The sequence below is a fragment of the Copadichromis virginalis genome, linkage group LG18 (genome assembly GCF_057382275.1).
Source record: "Copadichromis virginalis isolate Kocher_CV1m ecotype Utaka linkage group LG18, C_Virginalis_male_GT1.1, whole genome shotgun sequence".
Classification (NCBI taxonomy): domain Eukaryota; kingdom Metazoa; phylum Chordata; class Actinopteri; order Cichliformes; family Cichlidae; genus Copadichromis; species Copadichromis virginalis.
The window spans coordinates 18177397-18199701 of NC_140635.1; the positions used below are offsets into that span (position 1 = coordinate 18177397).

At 42.1% G+C, this 22305-nt stretch overlaps 1 protein-coding gene across 8 annotated transcripts in view; it reads left to right on the forward strand.

The window, feature by feature from the left end:
* adgrl2b.1 (adhesion G protein-coupled receptor L2b, tandem duplicate 1) overlaps nt 1-22305 on the forward strand; it is a 97266-nt gene that overhangs the window by 46086 nt on the left and 28875 nt on the right. For 6 of the 8 annotated variants that reach the window (XM_085439977.1, XM_085439978.1, XM_085439971.1 and 3 more), the window contains 4 exons: nt 8603-8902; nt 12192-12292; nt 14134-14319; nt 21791-21829. In XM_085439977.1, coding sequence (XP_085296103.1) covers nt 8603-8902; nt 12192-12292; nt 14134-14319; nt 21791-21829 — 626 coding nt within the window. The remainder of the gene's footprint in view (nt 1-8602; nt 8903-12191; nt 12293-14133; nt 14320-21790; nt 21830-22305) is intronic. The other 2 variants (XM_085439972.1, XM_085439974.1) reach the window with 1 other exon arrangement.

Genomic DNA, 22305 nt, shown 5'->3' on the forward strand with positions numbered 1-22305 from the left:
TAATTTTGGATGCAAGTCAGGTGTGATATATATAAAAAAAAAAGCGTTGCATTAGTCTTGGGGAAAGGGCTCATTTGCAGACAGAAATTACACATTCACCTTGGAATGAGGGATAGCTCCCAGTGGGGCTTGCATCGCAACCAAAAAAACAGCTCCTTTATTACCATGAGGCAAGCCGAGGCACTCCTTCCAGCTGAAGTTTGGACCCTATCAAATTCTTTAATCTCGGGCCTTATCCAAAACCATTATGAACACGGCCCTCCTGAACTCGCCTCTATTACTGGGAATATGCTTGAGAGGTATTGTGCACAGTACGACACAGGTTATCCTCTCCCTCTTTACCTCGGGTTTTCAATTTGTTGCCATGGTTACCTCATCAACTTCACAGAGGCCATTTTTGCAACAGATCAGAAGATAATCGCTACCCTATTGTGGGATAATATTTTTTAAAAATCGCCAGACTGAGGTGTGGGATAGGGGTGGGTTTTTATAATCGATTCATCGATTAAAATCGATTCTGGCTTGGATAACGTAAAATCGATTCATTAAAATCCTGAATCGATTCATTAAAATCCTGAATCGATTTTTTTAATATAAATTTATTTTGCCCGAAATGCCAGAATCTCTGGTGACATCTCACAAAATTTCAAGAACCACCAAACAGTTAAGACAGTAAATGAGAGCAGGAACACGGATTCTGCACATAGACTTAAACACACAGCGCGACCCGCGGATCAGAATCAGTGAGATGTCGCCTTTCTCACCCGACTGCAAGGACACGGTCGGGGCTGAAAGCCGACAGCTTGCTGATTCTGATGTGTCGGCGGGTCCAAGCTTTGTGTTCACGCCCTTTATGCGCCGATTCTAAAGCTGTTAGTTTGATCTCTCTCCAAACAATATTGACCGAACCAGCAGCAAAAGAAGATCCACATAAACATCGTCATGTATTCACTCTGACTTTTACTGTTTTGCTTCCACCGCGATGCACAGCTCTCTCTCTCTCTCTCTCTCTATACTTAGAGAACAGTTTCCCTTTCTTCATTATTTGCTTGCTTGTTAAGCACAAGTCTACTGTTGTTTACAGCGCTGTCAGCCGCTGTTTTTTTCCCTTTTACATTCTTCCGAAAAGAAAACCTCATTTCTGCTGTTCAATACTGAACAAATTTAAACTTTTTAAAATTATTCAAAATGCAAAACGCTTAACCATGTCTCTAATAAAACCGCTGTAACTTCAGAGGTAATGTTCATATGTTGATTAATGGTTTTCTTTCGTTTTTGATGTACTGCAGAATATTTTTATAAAATCCCAGGCCAGGAAAACCACCTTCATGTTTTTCTGTGTTTTATCTTCAGCTACTTTGACACAAAGGTATCTGCTGTGACGCTCACACCTTTGATAAAGTCTTGCGTGTGTCAGCTTCCTTTTTATTGATACAAAAATATGTAAATGTACTGATCTGAATTATAATATTTCTGACTGTCAAAATATCCCAGATTTAAATCGAATCGAATCGAATTAAATCGAATTAAATCGAATCGTGGATCGAATCGATTCGGGACCTTGTGAATCGGAATTGAATCGATTCTAGAAATCAGTGACGATACCCAGCCCTAGTGTGGGAGACTTATGTACCACTCGGTGAATCACAAGCAGGAGAGTGGCTGGAAAGCGATTACGCCGAAGAATCTCGTCTCGGGGGCTGTGGGGTGGGGAGGGGGGGGCTTAAATTAATCTGTGAAGTGCGGAGAGGCGACATGCGTGTCACCACACTGCGGCCTTACATCCAGCTGATAATGGGTTTAATTGCCTGACTGCTGCCATCTTATCCCATAAAGCTCGGCTTCTCTAAGTCTTCTGTATGAAGTGTGGAAAACAAGAATCTTGACCTGACTCGACGATACGTTAGAAGCTCAGGTTGCCCTCAGGCAGTGGTCCGGATTAGGTTATGATTTTTTAACTTCTGGATATTCGGGAGGGGCTACGCACAGCGGTGGGGGAAATCTGATTCCTGACCTGAGCTGTTGAAAAGTGGCGAGGGGGGTAGGGTGGGGGCGGTTTGCCGCTGACGTCTCAATGGAGGCTGTGTGCTCCTGAACTCTGGCCTCTTGTCAACACGTCTGTTTGTTTTCCCGCTGTTCCCTGGAATCTCCCCCGGCATGATAACTCGACACCCAAGGGAGGCTCCGGGTTTGTGTCTGAGTCGCGGAACAACCAAAGCCTCAATTAAGAGTATGTTGGAGAAGATATGAAAAATACTCCCAACTTTAATGAGTTCGTCATGCATGCAAACTGCCTGCTCAACTCCTCACGTCCTGATGTATGTAAATGTAATTAACAACTGAATTATCATAATTACCCTCCTTGTCTCAAAAGGAGTCTTGGGGAGAGGAGAAAAGTGGCCATCACAGAGCATTTTCAATGAAGGGCCTAATGTGCTCCCTCAGCTACTGCAATGGCTCGGTAAACATAAATGCCACTGAGGCCTGGTGTTGCCACTTGCTGCAGCAGCAGTGCATTTAATCAAGAAACCCCAAAGAACATAGCTGTTGATTTCACTCATTATTCGAAGTGCGGGCTTCCTGCCACTGTTCCGTTATTGGGATCCAATCAGAAATGTGTCTTTGCAGCAGAACTTGTCAGTGTGGTTCATTAAGTGCGCCTTATGAGAACATTATGAAATGTTGCGAGCTCGAGTAGGAGAGAGGAGGCATCTGTAGATGCCAAGGCCAGCAGCAGCAGCATGCCAGATCCCGTGAATGGCACTTGAAAATAATTGGTTCTTGTTTATTAGGTTTTTTTCAGATTTACACCTTTAACTTCTTTACTGTGTAGCTATTAGGATTTATTGCTGCCCATGATATGCCGTTGAATTAAACAACCTATTCTGCAGGGTAATCTAATGGTGCTGAAATAATGTCTCTCTCTCTCTCTCTGAAACTGTGGGGCACTTGAGGCGTAAAGGAAATTAATTGTGCCCATTAAGATTCATCGACCACAGAGTGAAGTTACCTCGAACACCAAACCCAATGTATCTCTCTCCTTTTTAGAGCTCGTGTAATACAATGAACGTCGGTGTCCTTTTCTGTCAGAAGCATCAACCTTGGCCGTAGTGCTCATCCTACAGAGGCGCTGAAACGCTAGCAGGATTAGGGGTTTATATTAAGTTGTTTTTTTTTGTTTTTTTTAGCAAACTGATCAAAGCAGAAAATAATTGACCTTAGCAACTTGTCTATATTTCCTTTACCTTGTGTTGGTAACAGTGCAGGTTTCTTAATTCGGGCCCCGGGTTGAGGTGATTAGCTCGGATCATTCCCCAAATCGATCGCTCTCGCCTATTGCTCTAAATAATTTGCGCAAGTTTAGAGGAAACTTCTATGCTCTGCTAATGCGTTGAGAACACGAAAAGCTCTGGTCAATATCTGGAGAGTCTACCTTCTCAGTGCCCGTAGTTACAGAACCAAGAGGGACAGCGGTAATGTATTCTCTGTGATGTGCAGAGACATTAGCGGATTTCAGTCCGAACAGCTCAGAAGTCAATCAAAAGGACCAGTAATTGCAGAAAGCTTTTCATGCGAACAAGGAGAGAAAACAGAAAATTAATTTGTCTTTTAGGTAGCATCGATTTGAGGTCTTAAAGACAAGAGGCATAAAATTATTGGCTTTATCCGAAACGCTTAGCTCCTTGGAATAGCATGGTAGCAGTGAGCAATAAGTGGGCTCTCTGCTAAATTACAAAACAATTATTATCATATCCTGCATGCGGCGCATATCTGTCGGCTAAATCCAGCTGTGCGCCATGCTGCACTTTGGTTTGCTTTCATATCTCAGAACGACGCCTCCAGGTGTGCCTTCAAGACGGAGGACATTTATAGATGTGTCATGCACTAAGCCTGTGTTCCACCCTCTGATGCATGATGTTTGGCAACAGAAATAGGGGCTCCAGAGAATGAGTCGGGGATTTGGAACAGCTCTAATTGTTCTGCTTGGTGGATTATGACAGGAAAACTTTTTTCAGTGGACCTTATAGGCCTATATGACAGAGGGTTTTGGGGTGTTTTGCTCAGAGTGTATTTCTGTCTGCGCATATATCTTCCTGTCTGCATGCATGTGTCTGTATTGTGAGCCGCTCTGCCATCCTTCTGACTCAGACTGTCAGGTTGTGACTGTGCTATGTCTGCTGCTCCACGGTATTCAGTTTCAGGCCTCATAAATTACCCCACACAGACATAGGATATGTCGGGCAGAGCCTTTTTCTGTCTTCTGCTCTTTAAAGAATAAGTGTCAATAAAGCAGTCAGCCCTGCAACAATTTCATAATAACTCCACTTTTTGTACTTTTAGGAGGAATAATGACATGAACTTTGGCATCGGATCAGAAAGTACACATGGATTGTTTTGCGGTTTTTTTTTGTACCCTGCATGCCAAGCTCAAGTCACGAAAGCTTGAATCAGGCAGAAGAGCATTAGTGCATATAAACAGCCTAATGCAAAATTCATGACTTCTGGGATTTGTTTCTGTCATTAATTACCAGCAGTGGCTTTAGGTAAAGAGGCAAAAAACCAACTGTAGCTTCTGCGTGGCTCTTTTCCTCCCCCTCGCTGTGGAGTCAGGCCAATCAAACCACACATGGATACACGAGGACCCCCACATGGAGTCACGGTGGGCTAAGCTACCAGCTGCTGGCTGCAGTCTTATTTTTACCCATCAGACTGTACATTATTTACCGTGCTTCCTTCTTCCATTCATTACAAATCTATCAACTCGTATAGCTCCGAAAAGGAATCCTGGTAATGCAAGGATGATTTCTAACCGATGGCAATGATTTCCTTTCAGCTGTGTGGGTCTGTTTGTTCGTCTACTGTGAGGATTAGCCTTGTAAGTGATTCAGCTTCAAAACTGAAAGCAATTAAAACAGCTTGATTTGACTGCAGCTGTCATTGCTTTTCCCTTAATAGCAAGTATTAGGCAGCTTATGATGCATTTATTCTGGTGTCTATCTGGACAGGTACATAGTTTTTACTGCTCTCGCTCGATGTGTGTAATTTGATATGGAAAAAAAAACAAAAACCCAAAAACACGCTGTTTTAGTACAGCCGTGTCAGCTATAAAAGCAAGGACAAACAGAGTGTCTAGACCTCTGATCATCTGATTATGGTTTAATATTTTTTGTCATCTTCCTCTCGGATACGTAAATGACTCTGGGGGGCTATAAAGTGATAAAACTAATTCTGTTCCATCTCCAGTGTCTTGATGGATGATCTTGCATAATGGTTTTCCTTCCTTTTAGCTCTGTTTTAATTTACACACTCTGTTTTGACACTGGTGACAGTCATTTTTCAAGCATTCAATCTCAAACTCTTCCATTATTTACAAGAGGTATTATTCACCATATGTCAACAGTATGCCTTTGGTGTCAGATTGCCCATAAAGAGCGACTTCGCTGCCTCTCGAGAGAAATGGTAGCTAATTGGTGCAGCCCTCTCTTGGTTGAGTGCTATCAGAGGACACAGGGCTCTTACTGGAGGGGAATTTGCTCTTTGCAATCAAAGGAAAATTGTAGCGAGCATGGTGCACAGACATCAAAATAACCCCTCAGATGCATCGACATCTGATAAGCACATTACTGGATGTACTACTGAATAGATATTTGATGTTCTTGGTGTTATTCTCAGTCACATTGTGATATGAAACCCAAGACATGATGACTATAAGCAGCTACAAAGATGGTATCACGTCTTTGATTAGAATAAAAATCACTCTTGACATCAGAGTACCACTCCTAATTACAGTGATACGAGTCCATGACTCTCCCTGACAGTCTCTTACAAGAGACAATGACCATCTAATAGTAAATGATGTATATGATCTAATAGTATGAAAAATATTTAGGGATGCCGGCTGCTATAGAGCTGTCGAAATTTGCACCCTGTGCCTGGATAATCAATTTAAAATGCACATGAACATAAACGAATATGACGACCCACAAACTCTGAATCCTTTTTTATAATTTCTCAACGTTACAGATGTGATGATCTTCTCTTTTTTTAAAAACCTTGGGCATTTTTCTTTTATATTAGGGAAGCTATAAGCAATTTAATCACTAATAAGAATAATCAAGTTACAGCTCTGTGTTGGAATACTGAACTGGGAATGCTTTATTGTTATGCGAGGGTTTTGACTCATATATTTGAAATGGCATTGTGTGATGAGTCATATAATCAATTAAGTGATTAACAGAAATAAGTCTGAAGCACTTATTATTAAATATTCATGACTAAATGAGTATTTGTATTGAATTTTTGCACATTTAAATCTCAGCTAGTCTGCTTCAGACTGTGTTGGAGCTAATTGATTGTGTTTGATTTGTTACAAAATCTGATTGGCATTAATTTAAAAAAAGCTATGTTAAAATATGGTAAAAATGCTAAAATAAAATAGTATTAAATAAATAATTGAGCTGTTTTGGTTCACGATGTGAATACGTAAAAGCATCGGAGCCATCAGTTTGAATACATAACATTTAATCACATCTTAAAGCTTAACCATTGCTTAAAATAATCGTTGACAGATTAATTCTGTCAATGATTTTCTCCTAACCTCATCATGGTTTTTCCTTTTCTTTTCTTTTTTTGCTGCAGATCTAAATTGATTAAATCATACAATTGAAAACAAACAACGTTTATGAAACTGGAAAACAAACAGAATATAAATACCGAAAAGCAAACTAAATAGTTCTCAGTACAGGGTAATAAGTTTGGTGCTTTGGTCTCTTGAGTTGGAGAAACAGCGTCTCAGGAGCAGGTTAATCAGGTGAAGCAAGCATGCTGTTACAGCCAGATGCATATTAGAGCTTATATCAGCCTGTGGAAAAGCACAAGTTTGCTCAGGTATGGAGAGGTTTAATATTCTGAAACCTAATTACACTTGCCCTTGTATTGCATTATATGCGTATATTGAATCAACCAAGTCAGCCTATGAATCATCTCACTTCTCCTGAGTCAATAAAAAATCCTTATCTGCAATATATAATATATTTGAAACACCATTTTTTTGTTTTGTTTTGTTGTTGTTTTTTCTGTAGCATTGTTTTTTATTATCTGATAGCCTCAAAGTTATTTATCTGTAAAGGAATAAATAAAAGTTTGTTTAATGCATCTTCCCAAAAGGTAGAGAGAGGGGGGGGGGGGAATCGGATGTCTGTCCACTTTTCTTTTTGATTGCTTTGGTATGTTTTGGCCGTCATTTTTTAGCTTATTCTGCACATTGTCCTGATAACTGAAGGCTATGCTAACTGCTAACTGCACCTTAGCTGATGGTTGTGCATGTGCAGGTGTCAAACACACCAGGACCAAATGAGTGTAAGGTAATAATTACCCAGAGCTCCTGTCTGGAGGAAAGGTCATTGAGAGAATTGTCACAATTCCGGCACAAATGAGTAACACCCCACTCCACCCACTGTCACACTAATGCTTTTCTCCACTCCCTGCATCACCACATATAACTTATTTAATATATTTAAATATTTTTTTTGTCCAGTGAAAACGTACATATTCACCTGACTGGCTGATTAAAGTGGAGACAGTCACCATTCTCAGGAAATGGAGAAATGTGTCTGATGATGGACTGTCAGACAGGATGATATTGCGTTTTCCCATCAGCTCCCAGGGAAACTGAAGACAACCCTATGGTGCCTTTCACAGCGGCAGACCTCATTTTGGGAATCTGCTTTTATCTCAAAATACAATCAAGTGGTTGTGGGCAGAAATGTATGATCATTCATGCAGGAGACAAGTAGCCCAGTATATACACGTAGACCTGTGCACATACACACAATGTGTTTTCCTTTTATTCTTATTGGCTATTCATACTGTATAAAATTTATAGATTTCCCATTTCTGAACCCATTTCCCAGTTATCTCCAGGCTCTGTGCAGCAGATATCCATCTGTGTGCACACAGTGGTTTTAAACAGAGACACACCTGACTAATCGAGCAAACACAAGCACACGTGCACACGTGCACATTCACGCAAAGATTTGCTTCGCAGGGTAACCGTGGACTGAATACAGTGGAATCGCATTATTGCTGATGTATGGTTTTTGCCCAGAGCAGTGCAATTCTCCTTCCGCACACCAGCTTTATCTGAGTGAAAGAGAGATGAACAAGGCAGAAAAAAGGTAAAATGCAGACAGGCTTTGTCTTCATTGTTGATATTTAATCAGTCCAAGGTACTGACTCTGCTGGGAAGAAACTGCTATGTCAAAGGATGCCTGACTGCCATTGCCTTTTTGTTGTTGTTATTTATGGGCTTAAGTAAAGTATAAAATAGTAAGTGATACTGTTGTGTTTGCATGTTTATCTTGATTTCTTTTAGTAAATGAGCTGGGGGGGGGAGAAAGTGGAAATAAAGAGTGAAAGCCGCACAATGCTTTTATTTCCAGATAATATGGGAAGCAGTAACTCTAGTAATACCAACAAACCATGAGGCTCAAAGCAGATGCAGTCCCCCCCACTGCGAGAAACAGCAGGGGTTCAAGGCGAGGACGTTTATGTCTCGAGCTCTAACAGCGTCACTGCTCTCTCCCTCCCTCTCTCTCTCTAGTGCCAACCACCGAAGATGCCTCTGTCTCGTCTGCCATGCCTAAGACCACAACAATTACCACCACCACTGCCGCGTCCACTGTGAAGGGGCGCGGTGACACCACAGTGGCAGGAGCAGATCCAAGAGATGGCAGAGATCCGTTTGAGGACAGCCGAGGCTTGAGTACCGCTGAGCCCACTATCCCAGAGCTGCCTCCAACACCCAGACGCTTCTGCGAGGCGACTAGGAGGAGAGCCATTGACTGGCCCCAGACCCACACTGGGACTACTGTGGAGAGGCCCTGCCCCAAGGGGACCAGAGGTATTTCCTCCACTTTTCTTGAAACATGAAAATTCAACATTTTGTCTACTGTGTGCCTGCTAGAGGTAGACGTTCTTTTTCTTTTTCTGTAAAAGTATTCCATTGAAGCTTTTAGCAGCCCTGTGACCATAGGGTTTTAACAGAGGAACAGTCTGACATTTAAAGAAATACTTATTCACCCTCTGAAGTGTGGACAAGAAAACCATTGTGTGTGTGTGTGTGTGTGTGTGTGTGTGTGTGTGTGTGTGTGTGTGTATATACAGTCCTCATAGGCATGAATGTTGCTGTAATTCTGGGCTTTTAGTTATTTCTTTATACTGTTGTTTTTCCTGGGTGCAGTGACTATACAGCATACACTTTTAACAAGTTAAGAAAAAAACAAGACAGTTCAAAAAGTTTGAATTTATTTTGAATTTTCCTAATCAACACAGGGTCAAAAATATACATGCATTTACAGTTTTTGATGCTTAAAGTTCTACAATATATTTTAACTTGACAAAACCAAGGTCTAGTAACTTCTTGTAAGTGGTCATAATTGATTACAACTTGTAATTTCTCTTTGCCAGCATCAAAAGGATTTGTTTGGCAGCACTAATTGGATTAATCAATATCAAAGCACTGGGAAAGAGTTTTAGATTTATATAAGTTTGGAAGGTGTCTTGGAACCAGCCAGTGTACTGCTATAGTTCCAGCTCCAGGCCTGGATAACTGGGGAGAGCTGCGTCAGGAAGGGTACCTGGCGTAAAGTCTTGGCCAACTCAAATATGCAGGACAACTGCAGATTAGAAAACTGCAGGTTCAAACTATTGTATACAACTATGAGTTATTAGGATGTTTCACCACCTTTGTAAGAGGAAATTGGTTAGGATGTTCAAAAACAAACCAGTAACCACAAAGGCTGAAGCCTGCCATGAACTGGAAACTGATTAAACACCGGCTGATGGAAGCCCCAGCTCCAGAATTAACACCTTCAAGCTTCACAAAAATTTGCAGCTGCCCTCACGGGCAAGCCAAATGTCTTGTGGAAGGAGGGTGGTGAAACTTGATGGGTGAAAATTGGACTATTGTGTGTTCGTGAAAGGCAATGATCCCAAACGCACATCAAAGTTGGTTTTTGAATGGATAAAGCGAGCTAACATCAAGCTTTTGAATGACCTTTCAGAAGCCCCGACCTCAGCCCTGTTCTGGACTAGACTTAACCTCCTAAGACCCAAACTCTTTCATGGCATGCAATTTTAATTTCTCTATGCTATTTGGGCTGATTGGAACCTGATGAATGTAAAAACAAAGAATTACCGTAATTTTTTTTTTTTTTACCTGATTTTTGTTTCTGAGAAAAATAAGATCCACATATGAAGACATTTGTTTTAAATTTCGAGAGAACAGTGACAGTATAATGTCCTCGTACGTGGATATAAGGCCCCTGTAGAACAAAATTTAGAATTTTGGTCTAGACAACCCAAAATGTGATGTCCACATATGTGGACGCCAGGTCCTAGGGCGTTACAGCTGGGTCGGTGCCAGGGAATTAACCTATTTAAATCAACTCTACCAAGAAGAGTAGTCAAATATTCAGCCAGAATTATGCCAGAAACCTGTTAATTGGTTGCATTTTGTCAATGTGCAGCTAGCTAAGGGACAGTTGACCAAATATTAGTGGGGGTATACAGTATGTATATATTTGAGCTTGTGTGCATGATTGTAATCTTGTATGCATTACAGAAAATCCAAAATAAATGAAACTGTCATCTCTTATCTTATCTGAAGAACTAAGTATAGAGCAAGAGCTAGGAGCTTATTAGCTTAGCTTAAACTGGAAACAGTGCTAAGCTTACTAGCCTAAAGATGTCTCGTATTGCCTCTAAAGTTTAATAATCAACATTTTATATTTTGTTTTATGTAAGACATATACTGCTGGTTTTGTGAAAAATGTGTGTTTTCTTCTGTTATGACTTCTTACAAAAATCATTTGGTAATTTTATGCTAGCTTTTTTTCTGCCTATCAATTTGTCCGAGTTTAAGCTAAGCTAAAGTAATTGTTTCTAGGGTTTAGGTCTATTTTTATGACACGTCTAAAGATATGTAAAGATATTACATTTTGACATTAATGGTGTCTAACATTCACCATAAAGACAAAAAGATATTTGAACACAAATGTGAAAATATTCATTTAAATGGTCAATTAAAACAATGGCACAGGAACAATACACAATATTTTCATATATTAAAATATACATTTCTCTGACAGTTTGCAAAAGTTTACAGCTTACAGAAATACTGTTTCTGTTGAAACACTAATTCATAAATGTTTATTTTGCGTCTTATTCCAACTGCTTTGAATTTCCTTAATTGGTCCTTACTCTCTAGGAGGTTAGTGCCAAATAATTAGTGCCATTAACAATCAGGTATAAACCAAACCTCAGAATGATCACAAATCACAGTTTAGCAAAAAAAAAGCAAAGCTCCCAATTAAACATGTTAAAATTGCAGAGTTATTTAGCTGTACTTATTTAGGTCTCGCTTCCATCTTGGTTTACTTGTCTTTTTTTTTTGTTTTTTGTAAAACTTCATAAAATGGACATGTCAGTCTAAAAATGTATTATAGCAGGATTTGAGCCTTTTTGACAAAAATAAGATTTCGAAATGTACCTAGTTACTGTAATTTTGAAGCCCATTTCTCCTTGAAAGGAAATCACACAGAGGGGGGAAAAACTATCTGTAACAGACCAAAAGTAAAAGTAAAAAAGATGTTGGACTGCTTCTATTAGATAGCCAGATTAAAAATCCTCCTACAAATGAAGAAATTTGGCCATTAATTTTGCAGGTGATCATCTGCCGTAATCTCACAAAATCCATCTAAACATCCCGTTGCAAAGATTGGCAACTGAAAAGACTCAAAAGAAAGTGGGAAAGGAGATGATATTGAGAAAGGAAAAAGATTTAGCTTTTACTAGTCAAGCTGCATGTTATCTGGAGGATTCGTGTTTTATTTGTACATGCATAGCAAGAGGTCTTTAAAATATTTGTTTACGATCAATAACAAACCACTGCGTCCACCTTTTCTTTTTTTCTGTGTATTTTCCCCCAAGCTTTGTAGAACTCTAATAGTCTTTTAGTGTCCTTTCTGTACTTTTTTTGTACAGTCTACAAAGCTTTTAGGTTTTCAATCATTTAGAAATCTTTGTTCCGGGTGAAGAGTCTGCATGAATGAAGGATAAGCAGGAGAAACTGTATCTGAGCAACATTCTGGCTCCCCTCCAACTGTTGTTTTTATTCTGTGGTACTGCAGGCATCGCCTCTTTCCTCTGCACCATGGCAGGGACATGGTGCTCCAAAGGGCCAGACCTCAGCAACTGCACCTCCCACTGGGTGACTCAAGTGGCACAAAAGGTAAAAGGAGAATTTGTCGATCACAAAAATATAGCAGCAAACAACCACGTAAAATGGCTGCGATCCAACATACAGCGGTAATTTCTGACCTCGTTCCCTAGCTTGGTTTATTTTTCCAGCACAGAACTTTTCAAGTGTACACGAAACTTTCAAGGGTAACTAAAATGCTGTTTGGCAGCAGAAAGAAATGAGCTAAAGCATCAGGAGTAAATGCCAAGAACTGCAGTCTGTTAGTGAGAATCAAAGAGCCACGGTTTCTTTCTGCGGTGACATTTATGCTTTGATGTCATGCAGGTAGAAATGTAATGTAGATGTGCAGATAACAGTTGCTTAGATGCACAGGAATGTAAAACATAGCAAACCCTAAAGAAGAGATTATTGTTTCTCTTGAAAAAATAAAAACACCTACAGAATGCTGCAGGTTCAGGCAGGGTTTCAGTCCATTGTTGAAAGCCATCTTGGCTAATGAACAGCTGTGTGTTTAAAAAATCAAAAACAAAAAAACAGTAGTAAGTGAAAAAGTGTTGGATACGCTCAGTTTTTACGCTAGAAACACAGCAAAATGAAGTGTAATAGAGAAAGTATGCACACTGCATTAAAACTGGGGTATGCAATATGTTTTCGGCATCACTGGACTAAAATCCATAATTACCTTTCAGCATACTCTAGTTTAGAGAGGGAGCTAGACTCGTGTTCCTCATCTGTGTGGAGTCCTTGGAGACCTCATTGGATGAGGAATACTAAGCAGTTACAAATGGAAGTCAAATGCAGAGGTGTAATAGGCTTTAAAAAGGAAGAAAAGAGGAATTTCAGCTGGGAAAGTGAGGTCCGAATCCCGTGTTTGGACAAAAGTTAGCAACACTTACAGTTTCTGCTTCTTCCAGAATTTTTGTCATTCAAGTTTTAATGCAACATGTTTTTGCATATTTTTAGAAGCATTCAGTTAACAGTATTTTCCCTCAAAGTAACGCACAGAGATAGGGGGGAAAAAAACAAAAAACCCAACAAAACATTTTGCATCTTACGCACTGTTGCCAAGTCGAAAAACTCACACAACTCCATTACTCTCAGGCGATTATACACACTGCTAGCCTTGCTATGACATATAATAAGCAGGAGCTTTAGTTATCTGTTCTAAGCTTTGCATATTTGCTCATTAAAAAGTGAAACTAATATGAACAGCGTTTAATTGGCTGAATTGGCTGTATAAGTCCCGATGTTAGATTTTATTAAGATATAATTGCCAGCGATGGTGGGCCTTAGAGCTGCAATGCTTCTGGTTTGTTGACACCACTGTAGTACTTTTTAGTAAGTGGGGAGATATTGTAATGTAGCTACAAGATACTTCTGATAGCCCTGAATTATTTTTTTGGAGGCTGAATGGCTCAAGGATTAATGGTATGTTGGTTTTGCATTAGCTTCCTCTATTTGAAGTTTAATTGGCAGCGGCACTTCAAAGTCACATTTTGATTGATGTCGTTGTTGCCGCATTTTAGTGCAAAAAATTGATTCGTTTGTGGCAAAAGACACCTTGAACATTTTATATAAAATATGTACACAGTATTGTAGTGGTTCTCTGTTTGGAGAGAGTACTGCTGTGCATTTAATAAGACATAGTTATGTTATAACGTCCCTGGTTAATCATACAGTCACCATGAGTGCATTCCGTCTGCACACAAAGACAAATTCCTTCTAGACTTGCTGTGAATTTTCAGATGTGTGTGAGAGATATTAGTCCAGGTTCATATTGCATGACTCTGATCTGAGCGCTGCATCACTGACACTTTACTGACACCCCCGTGTTTCTCCCCGTGGTTGTTTTTTGTTGTTGTTTTTTTTAGATCCGAAGCGGCGAAAACGCTGCAAATTTAGCCAATGAGCTGGCACGTCACACACAGGGCCCGGTGTTTGCCGGCGACGTCAGCTCATCGGTGCGCCTGATGGAGCAGCTCGTGGACATCCTCGATGCTCAGCTGCAGGAGCTCAAGCCCAACGAGAAGGACTCAGCTGGACGCAGCTTCAACAAGGTGCTGTGAAAATCCTCCCTGGCCCTTTCCTTTTCTGACCTCTCGTTAAACGTTGTCCCTGTTTTGCCCTGGTTCTGTGTCAGCATGACTCAGGACATTCATTAGCAAAACACACACACAGATGCACACAAGCCGCTCTGCGCTTTTCTTACATGCACGTATGCATCATCCAAACACACGCAGTCTGAGGTGAGGGGGCTAGGGAGGCAGGTCTAACCCTGCGGGGGAAGCTCATTCCTCTAGAGTTCCTTGGTAATTACCAGCGTTGGAAAACACAGGCTCACCTGGCAGCTCCACCTTTAAGGAGCTAATGGCCACGAGCCCCCAACCAGCACAAAGAATAACTCTTCATTGCTGACAAGTGTGGAGGTGCCCCCTCCTGGAGCTCATGCAGGTGCTCAGTGGAAAGAAAGCAGGCCTGAGACAAAACTACATCTCGTAGCTGCTGGCAGTCCCGTGGCGATTTGAGTGACGGTTTTGAAAAATTACATTGTTATTCAGACTTTGGAGCAGTTGCTGTGTAAACAAAGTGATTTTGAACAAAAAAAACCCCAAAACAACCAAAAATGACGCCCATTGTTTGCGCCCATGTGTTCAGACAGCTGCACCGCTATTATTTGAAGATAAGAGCTAACAGGTTTCTTACTGCAATGCCAATATTGTTGCGGTGATTGGAACAATTCAAAGGCAACAACAACAACAACATTCAACTTAAAACTACTTGAAAATTGTGACATCCTGTCACAGAGCTGTTGTTTGTACCTGCAGTTCTGCAGCTGCAATGAAACACACTTTCACTCTCGAGCACACCAGGGGTGAATCTGACAGAGAAATACTACTACCGTGCCTGATTTTAAAGTCACTCTTTAAACAGCCTGCTTGGAATTGTGAATATAATAATTTAGTTATCCTTCCTTTGATCTCGTTGCGCTTCTCCACCAACAGTTTCCCCCCGTCTGAGCACTTCAGCCATGCACACATGTATTTGCAAGACCAAGAAAACTCAAAATGAAGATCTTTTTTAAATTCCTTGCCCTGATTTATAGAATCTGGCTTTCTTATGATTAAAGAAATCAGGTTAATGCAGAAGGCAGACTGAAACCTGTCTGCCAAATGATTTCCATGCCATACTGGAATAAATAGACACCAATGGGTGCCAGTAAAAGAAGAAAAAAAAAAGAAGAAGCCTGAACATCCGAGCCTACACACATGGGTTTGAAAATGTTTAGAAGAAATGTATTGCATACATGATTTGCATTCAAGAAAGCTGAACTGAGAACACCCCCCAACAAAAACAGAACGCGGTGCTTTCAGCTTCACGCAGCCCTTTCCTCCAAATAAACAAGTAAATGCCGGCGTCCACGGGCGCAATCTGGACTGCGTTGAAGAACCATTTCTGGTTTCCTGTGTGTGCTTTTTTTTTTCCCTTTAAGTATGGTTGTAATTTGGACACAAGGAACATTTTTATCTCTTTGTTTCCAAATTCTGATGCAACGATATGTGAGTTTCTCTGGTTTGACTCAATTAGGAAGAGACACCAACTTATTTAAAGCCAAGAGCCTAACAAAGGGGTTTTAAAGAGAGCTAGCGCTGTATTATTTTCTCCATGACAAGAAATACAAATGACCTCATCCCACATTGTTTGTCTTCCGAATGTATTTTAAAGCATCACTAATGGGGAAGCTTCAGAATCTGGTCTCAGCGTTTTTTCCTCACTGCTGCTTTGCGTTTCTCGTCTCTCTCCCCTCACTTTGACTTGATCCAAATTTATACTTAGTATTCAAACACAGCTCCCCTGAAAAGCACTAAAATAATTTCTTTCTCATCACACAAAAAGAAAGAAGAAAACAAAAATATTCAGGAATTAGAAAAAAACATCAAATCACTAGAAGAAGCCTACGCGTCCCACCAAGATCAGGAAACATTGAACAAAATATGCAAAACAAAACTAGAATTAAATGAAACTATTAATAAAAAAACACAATTCCTTATACAAAGACTTCGCTTGCAGAATTTTGAACACAGTAACAAATCAGGTCGATTTCTAGCTAACCAGCTAAAAATAAATAAAGAAAAAATAACTATATGTGCTGCTAAAGATTTATCGGGGAACACAATATATGATCCTGGAAGAATAAACAACATTTTTAGGGATTTCTATGAAACTTTATACTCACCACAAATAAACCCATCTAAAAATGAAATTGATCTGTTTCTTGACAACGTAACTCTTCCAAAATTACTAGACAGTCAAGCAATGGAACTGGATTCGCCACTGACGCCAAGTGAACTCCAGGAAGCCCTGATAAGTATGCCCAATAATAAGGCTCCAGGTCCAGACGGCTTCCCTGCAGAATTCTACAAAGAATTCTGGACAATTTTGGCACCAGTATTCCACAGCATGTTGCAGGAAATCGAGGAAAAGGGCAGACTACCACCAAATATGAATTCTGCCAACATTAGTCTCCTGCTAAAACCAGGCAAAGACCCTTTATTTCCCTCAAGCTATCGTCCAATTTCTCTTTTAAATGTAGACCTTAAAATAATCTGCAAAGCTCTCTCAAAGAGATTAGAGAAAATGACCCCCCTCTTAATTCATCCTGACCAAACTGGTTTCATAAAAGGTCGGCACTCCTCAACAAACACTCGTAGATTACTTAATTTAATAGACTACTCATACGATAAAAACATCGAAACCATAATATTATCTCTAGATGCAGAAAAAGCATTTGACAGAGTTAATTGGAAATTTTTATTCGCAACTTTACACAAATTTGGTTTTGGAAACTCTTTCATAAACTGGATAAGAATATTATACAATTCCCCAACAGCTCGTATCAGAACAAATGACCAGACATCCTCCAGCTTCTGTCTCCTGAGGGGCACCAGACAGGGATGCCCACTCTCCCCTTCACTTTTTGCAATTTTTATCGAACCTCTAGCAGCAGCAATTAGACAGGCTACAACAATTAAGGGCATAAAATGTAAGAACATAGAACATAAAATCAGTCTCTATGCGGATGATGTGTTGCTTTTTCTGCAAAACACACAAACCAACCTCTCTGAGGTAATTACTTTAATAAACTGGTTTTCAAGAGTTTCAGATTATTCAATTAACTGGCCAAAATCTACAGTTCTCCCCATTAACTGCTCCTTCCATAATTCTTCCTCTGCCCCACTGCAATCCGGAAATATTAAATATTTAGGTATTAATGTCTCTCCTAAGCTTTCAGACTTAACTAAACTAAACCACATCCCACTTCTAAAGAAAGTAGAAGGCGATCTGACTAGATGGAAATCTTTACCCATATCACTCATGGGAAGGGTCGCCACTATAAAAATGATGATCTTGCCAAAAATAAATTACTTATTTTTGATGATCCCTAACAAACCATCACAAGATTGGTTCAGATCTCTGGATTCATATATTTCCAAATTCCTTTGGAAAGATAAACCCCCGCGTATTAGCTTAAAAACGCTACAAAGAACCAAGGATAGAGGAGGATTAGATCTGCCTAATTTTCACCAATACTTCTTAGCCAACAGGCTTCAGTTCATCTCAGAATGGTTAAAACATACCTTCTTAGTTGAGCCCTGGCTAGATGTTGAACAGGCACTATGCAAGGATCTAGAGATTTCAGACCTACCATTTATTAGCTCAAACATCAAAAGACATGAATGCTTTAAAAGTATCAACATCAGCTTTTCTCTAACAGCATGGTGGGAGTTTCTAAAAATAACGGAGTCTTCATTAATCCCATGCAAACGTACACCTATCTGGAATAACCCTGACATATTACAAAACAATAATATGATTAATTTCCCAGAATGGAGTTGTAAAGGAATTAAATACTTAGAACATATATTAGAGGGAACAGAATTTATTCCATTTGACAGACTAGTTGAACAATATGGGATCAACAAGACAAGGTTTTTAGAATATCAACAAATTAAATCCATAGTAAAAAAGAAATTTAACCTCAGTCAAGTTGAATTACAAACACCACTAAGTGCGGCACATTTTTTTACTCTTAAATCCCCCAAATTATTATCTAAAATATACAGAACACTTTCTAAATTAGATGAATCAATATCCCTTCCTACTGCAAAGTGGGAAGCAGATTTATCAGTCAACCTAGACCAAAACTTCTGGTCTCAGATTTGCTTAAAAACTTTTAAATTAATTAAAAATCCCAGTCTGCAATTAATACAATACAAAATACTTCATAGAGTGCACTATACAGGTCATCGGATGTTCAAGATGGGCTTTACATCTTCCAACAACTGCTCACACTGTCAAGGCAATGCACCAGACAATTACATCCACGCTCTTTGGTTCTGTCCACCAGTGCAAAAGTTTTGGCGCGAGATATGTGAAGACTTATCAAAGTGTCTGAAATGTAACATTCCAACTTCCCCCTTAGTGTGTCTACTGGGCAGCTTAGATAATGTCACTTCAGAAAAGAATATAGCCCATATGATCTTCACTGCCCTATGCATAGCCAAGAAAACAGTCCTCATGAACTGGAAAAATAAAAATAATCTTAATTCTAACCAATATAGAAATTATCTATTAGATTACATTAGTCTTGACACAGCCTCTGCCACCACATTAGATCAATTGCTCTGGGCCCCTTTTATCAGCTCCATCACCTAGTGGGGGTGGGGGGTCATAGTTAGGTCCCGCCTTCACTGTTGTGATTGGTGAGGGGGTAGGGACAGGCTTAGGGCGTCGGGGGGTTCCCCGGAGGCATCTTCCTTGGGGGGCTCAACCCGGGGTAGCGGTCACGTCCGGTTGGGGGCTCTGTTGGCTCTCAGGTGACTGTTTCCTCGCGGCTGCGTGCAGCGGGGCTAGGGGAGGGTCTGTGCTGACGGACGTGGGTTACTGACCTGGCAACCTGGCTGCCCCTGGGTGGGTCCGGGATGGGCGTGAGGTTCTGGGGGCGCTCCGTCTCTGGGCTGGGGCCCGGGCTGGGCCTCGGGGGCTTGGGTCCTGGTTGGTGTGTTGCCGGGGTTGTGGGCGGGTGGGTGCATGGGGGCCCGGCCCTGGAGCAGGGTGCCGCCGGTGCGTCGAGCCGCCTGGGGGGCTCTTCATCTGGTGGGGGGGATGGTCACATCTTGCAGGAGCTTTCTTCTCTTCAGGAACTCTCTGCGGGAGGGGGAGATACAGGAGAGGTGGAGGAAGATCTCAGCCTGGGCGTTTACAGTCTTATGTAGTCTGGAAGATGTGTGGATGGTGGGGTGGGTGCAGTTTTCTCTGTGGTGGGGTTGGGTGGACTGTCCAGGGCTCTGTGGAGCCGGAGGGCGCTACTGCACTGGGCCCCGGTCTGATGGGCCTGGGCCCCCCTTCCCTGGCGGGTCGCGGAGGGTGGGAGTGCCTACTGGGGTCAGCGGGGGAGCTGGCCCCGGGGAGGGGTTACCTGCCCCTCCCTTCCTTCCCTCCCCATCTCCAGCTGCCTCCCTCTTCCCGCTCCTCCACAACCACCCACACATGCAGGGCCTTGGAGTGGGGGTATGTCACCAGGGTGCAGAGGAGGCTACCCCCCCCCCCCCCCCCCCCCGTCCCCTTCTGGCTGCCTCTGCCTCAATTTTATCCCACAACTTAGACATTCACATTATTCACACTCTCATTACACATACATATAGGATCTTGGGGGTGGGCACAATCACGGAGTCCAATTTACCATCAGGGTGTATACCTCACCCCTGACGTCATTGCCCACCTCTCAATTTTAAATACACTTAGTCATTGAGGGCTAGCAGGAGGGACCATGCGCTTACCTGCTGCTCCATGGCAGGTAGCTCCATGCCCTCCTGGGTTTTAATTGCACCTTAGAACACATATGCATCAACACTACAATGAGCGGGTGGAGGGAGGTTTGGAGTCTTCTCCCACCCCCATTCTCTGCGGCCTGCTGGAGCGGGAGGGCTAGTAGGAGGAGTTGGCCGTCCGACTGCGGTCTGGGGTGTGGGGCCTCCCTGCTGCTGCGGAGTCGGGGTGGTCTGCCTCTCCCCACCGCAGGGAAAAGGGTAACACCACCTGGGTCTGGGTGCAATTCCCCCCTCCAGGGACAAGGGTACCTAGACCCGGTTTGTAGAGTACGCTTGGGGAGTGTGATTGTGTGTACAGCGTCTCTTTATGTCTGTCTCCACGTTGGTTGAGTGTGGAGTGAGTGCATATGAGAGCATGAGGGTGGGAATGGATGTTTGTGTCTGTGTGTGCCTGTATGTCTGTGTCTATATGTCAGGTTGGGTATCAGACGCCACCTCTCTGGGGACACCTCAGGCCCTCCAAGGTTTGGAGGCCTATCTCCACCCACCACCACTTCCCCTGCCGGTGGCGGACTCCCTCAGGTGTCGGTGTGTTGGTGGTTCTTTGTGTCTGGGGGTGGGCGTCCGGGTACACACCGGCTCACTCCTTGGCGGCCGCTTGTCGGGGCCTGGGGCCTGGGGCTCGCTCGGGCCCCTTTGGAGGTGGGGTGCCCCCGGCCTCTCGGCCTGGGGCTCGGTCACTCAGGCGCAGCTGGGGGCCGGCGGAGCTCACGGGCGCGTCACTGCAACTCCCCCTGACTTCTGCTCCGCGGCTGCTGGGCGAGCCCTCATCTGGGACTCTCCTCAGCTCTTACTGGAACAGTGGCGCGGCTGCCCCTCTGTTGGTCTTCCATGGTCTCTTGTGTTCTGGGGGCCTCTGGATGTCCGGAGTTTTGATCTCCTCCATACCCGCTTCACACCCTGGAGGACGGGGCTGTGGCCCCCCCACACTCCCTAGCAGATCATTACATGGAGAAACCTTTGGAATGCAAGCATGCTGATCCACACAGGTATGCACACATGGGTATTCACAGACGCGGACTAAAGCTTTCTTGGCTGCTACCTCAAAGCACACTGTGCGCTGTCTATCTTGCGTGCTGCACAATATCGTTTATTATTTAGTAAATATTGATATCTATGGCTAGCTAGTTTATTGTGATGGTGCTTTGTTTTCTCTATTATTATGTTGCTCTTTGTTGTTTGCTGTCTCCTCTGTTTGTTTTTTTTGTTTGTTTTTTTTTTTTTCTCCATACAGGTGACCCGGGAGTTCTTTTTTTTTTCTCTCTCTTCCCCCCCCCTTCTCACCGTCTCTTCTCCCCTTTGGTTTTCTTTCTTTCTCTCCCCCTCTTTCTCTCATTCATTCCCCCTGTCCTATTTATTAAAAAAAAAAAAAAAAAAAAAAAAAAAAAAGACAAAGGATGAACTGAAGCTCTGCCATCACGTAATGTCGCATACTGCTGTTTCTGATGTCATTTAAAAAAAAGAAAAAAAAGAAAAGCACTTATTACTCTTTGGGTTATAGTTAATAGACCTGTGCCTTTTCTTCTTTTCATTAACTCTGTAATTGATGGTAAGTGGCATGATTTAATGCTTCCTGTTTTCTTACCTCCTCTTTCTTCAATCCGTTTCTTGCACTTGATCGTCTGGTTGTGCGGAAAAGCTTCAAAAAAGGGAGAAGACATGCAGAGCGTACATGAAGGTATAACTGCCAGGCTTTCTGCATTCCTTTTTCACCCCAATCCCTAACGTCTGACTTGCAGCATGCCGCACTGTCTGTCTTTATGTCTTTGATTATTTTGTTACAGCGTGTGCCTGCTGATGTGTTTGTACAAAATGCGGCCACTTCCTCAGATTCGGCTGTCTGCTGCCCTGTCATTCTGTCCATCTGAGGATGCCGCCATCCATATTCTTCTTCACTCGTAAATCTTCCCTTCGTTTTTTCTTTTAAACTTTCTCCTCCTCCTCTGCCTCCGCCACTCTTTTTTTTGCCTCCCTCCATCTCTTCTGTTGTCGGCTCTTTACACGTCGTGTGAATAATTGCCTTCCCACGGTTGTAATTGCACCTCCCTGTCAGGCAGAAGTGTGATCAAAGTGGCAATGTGCTCAATTTTCACTTGCTTATATTGTACAAATTCTACTGTCGCCATTGCAAATAATAAGAATAATAAAATTAAA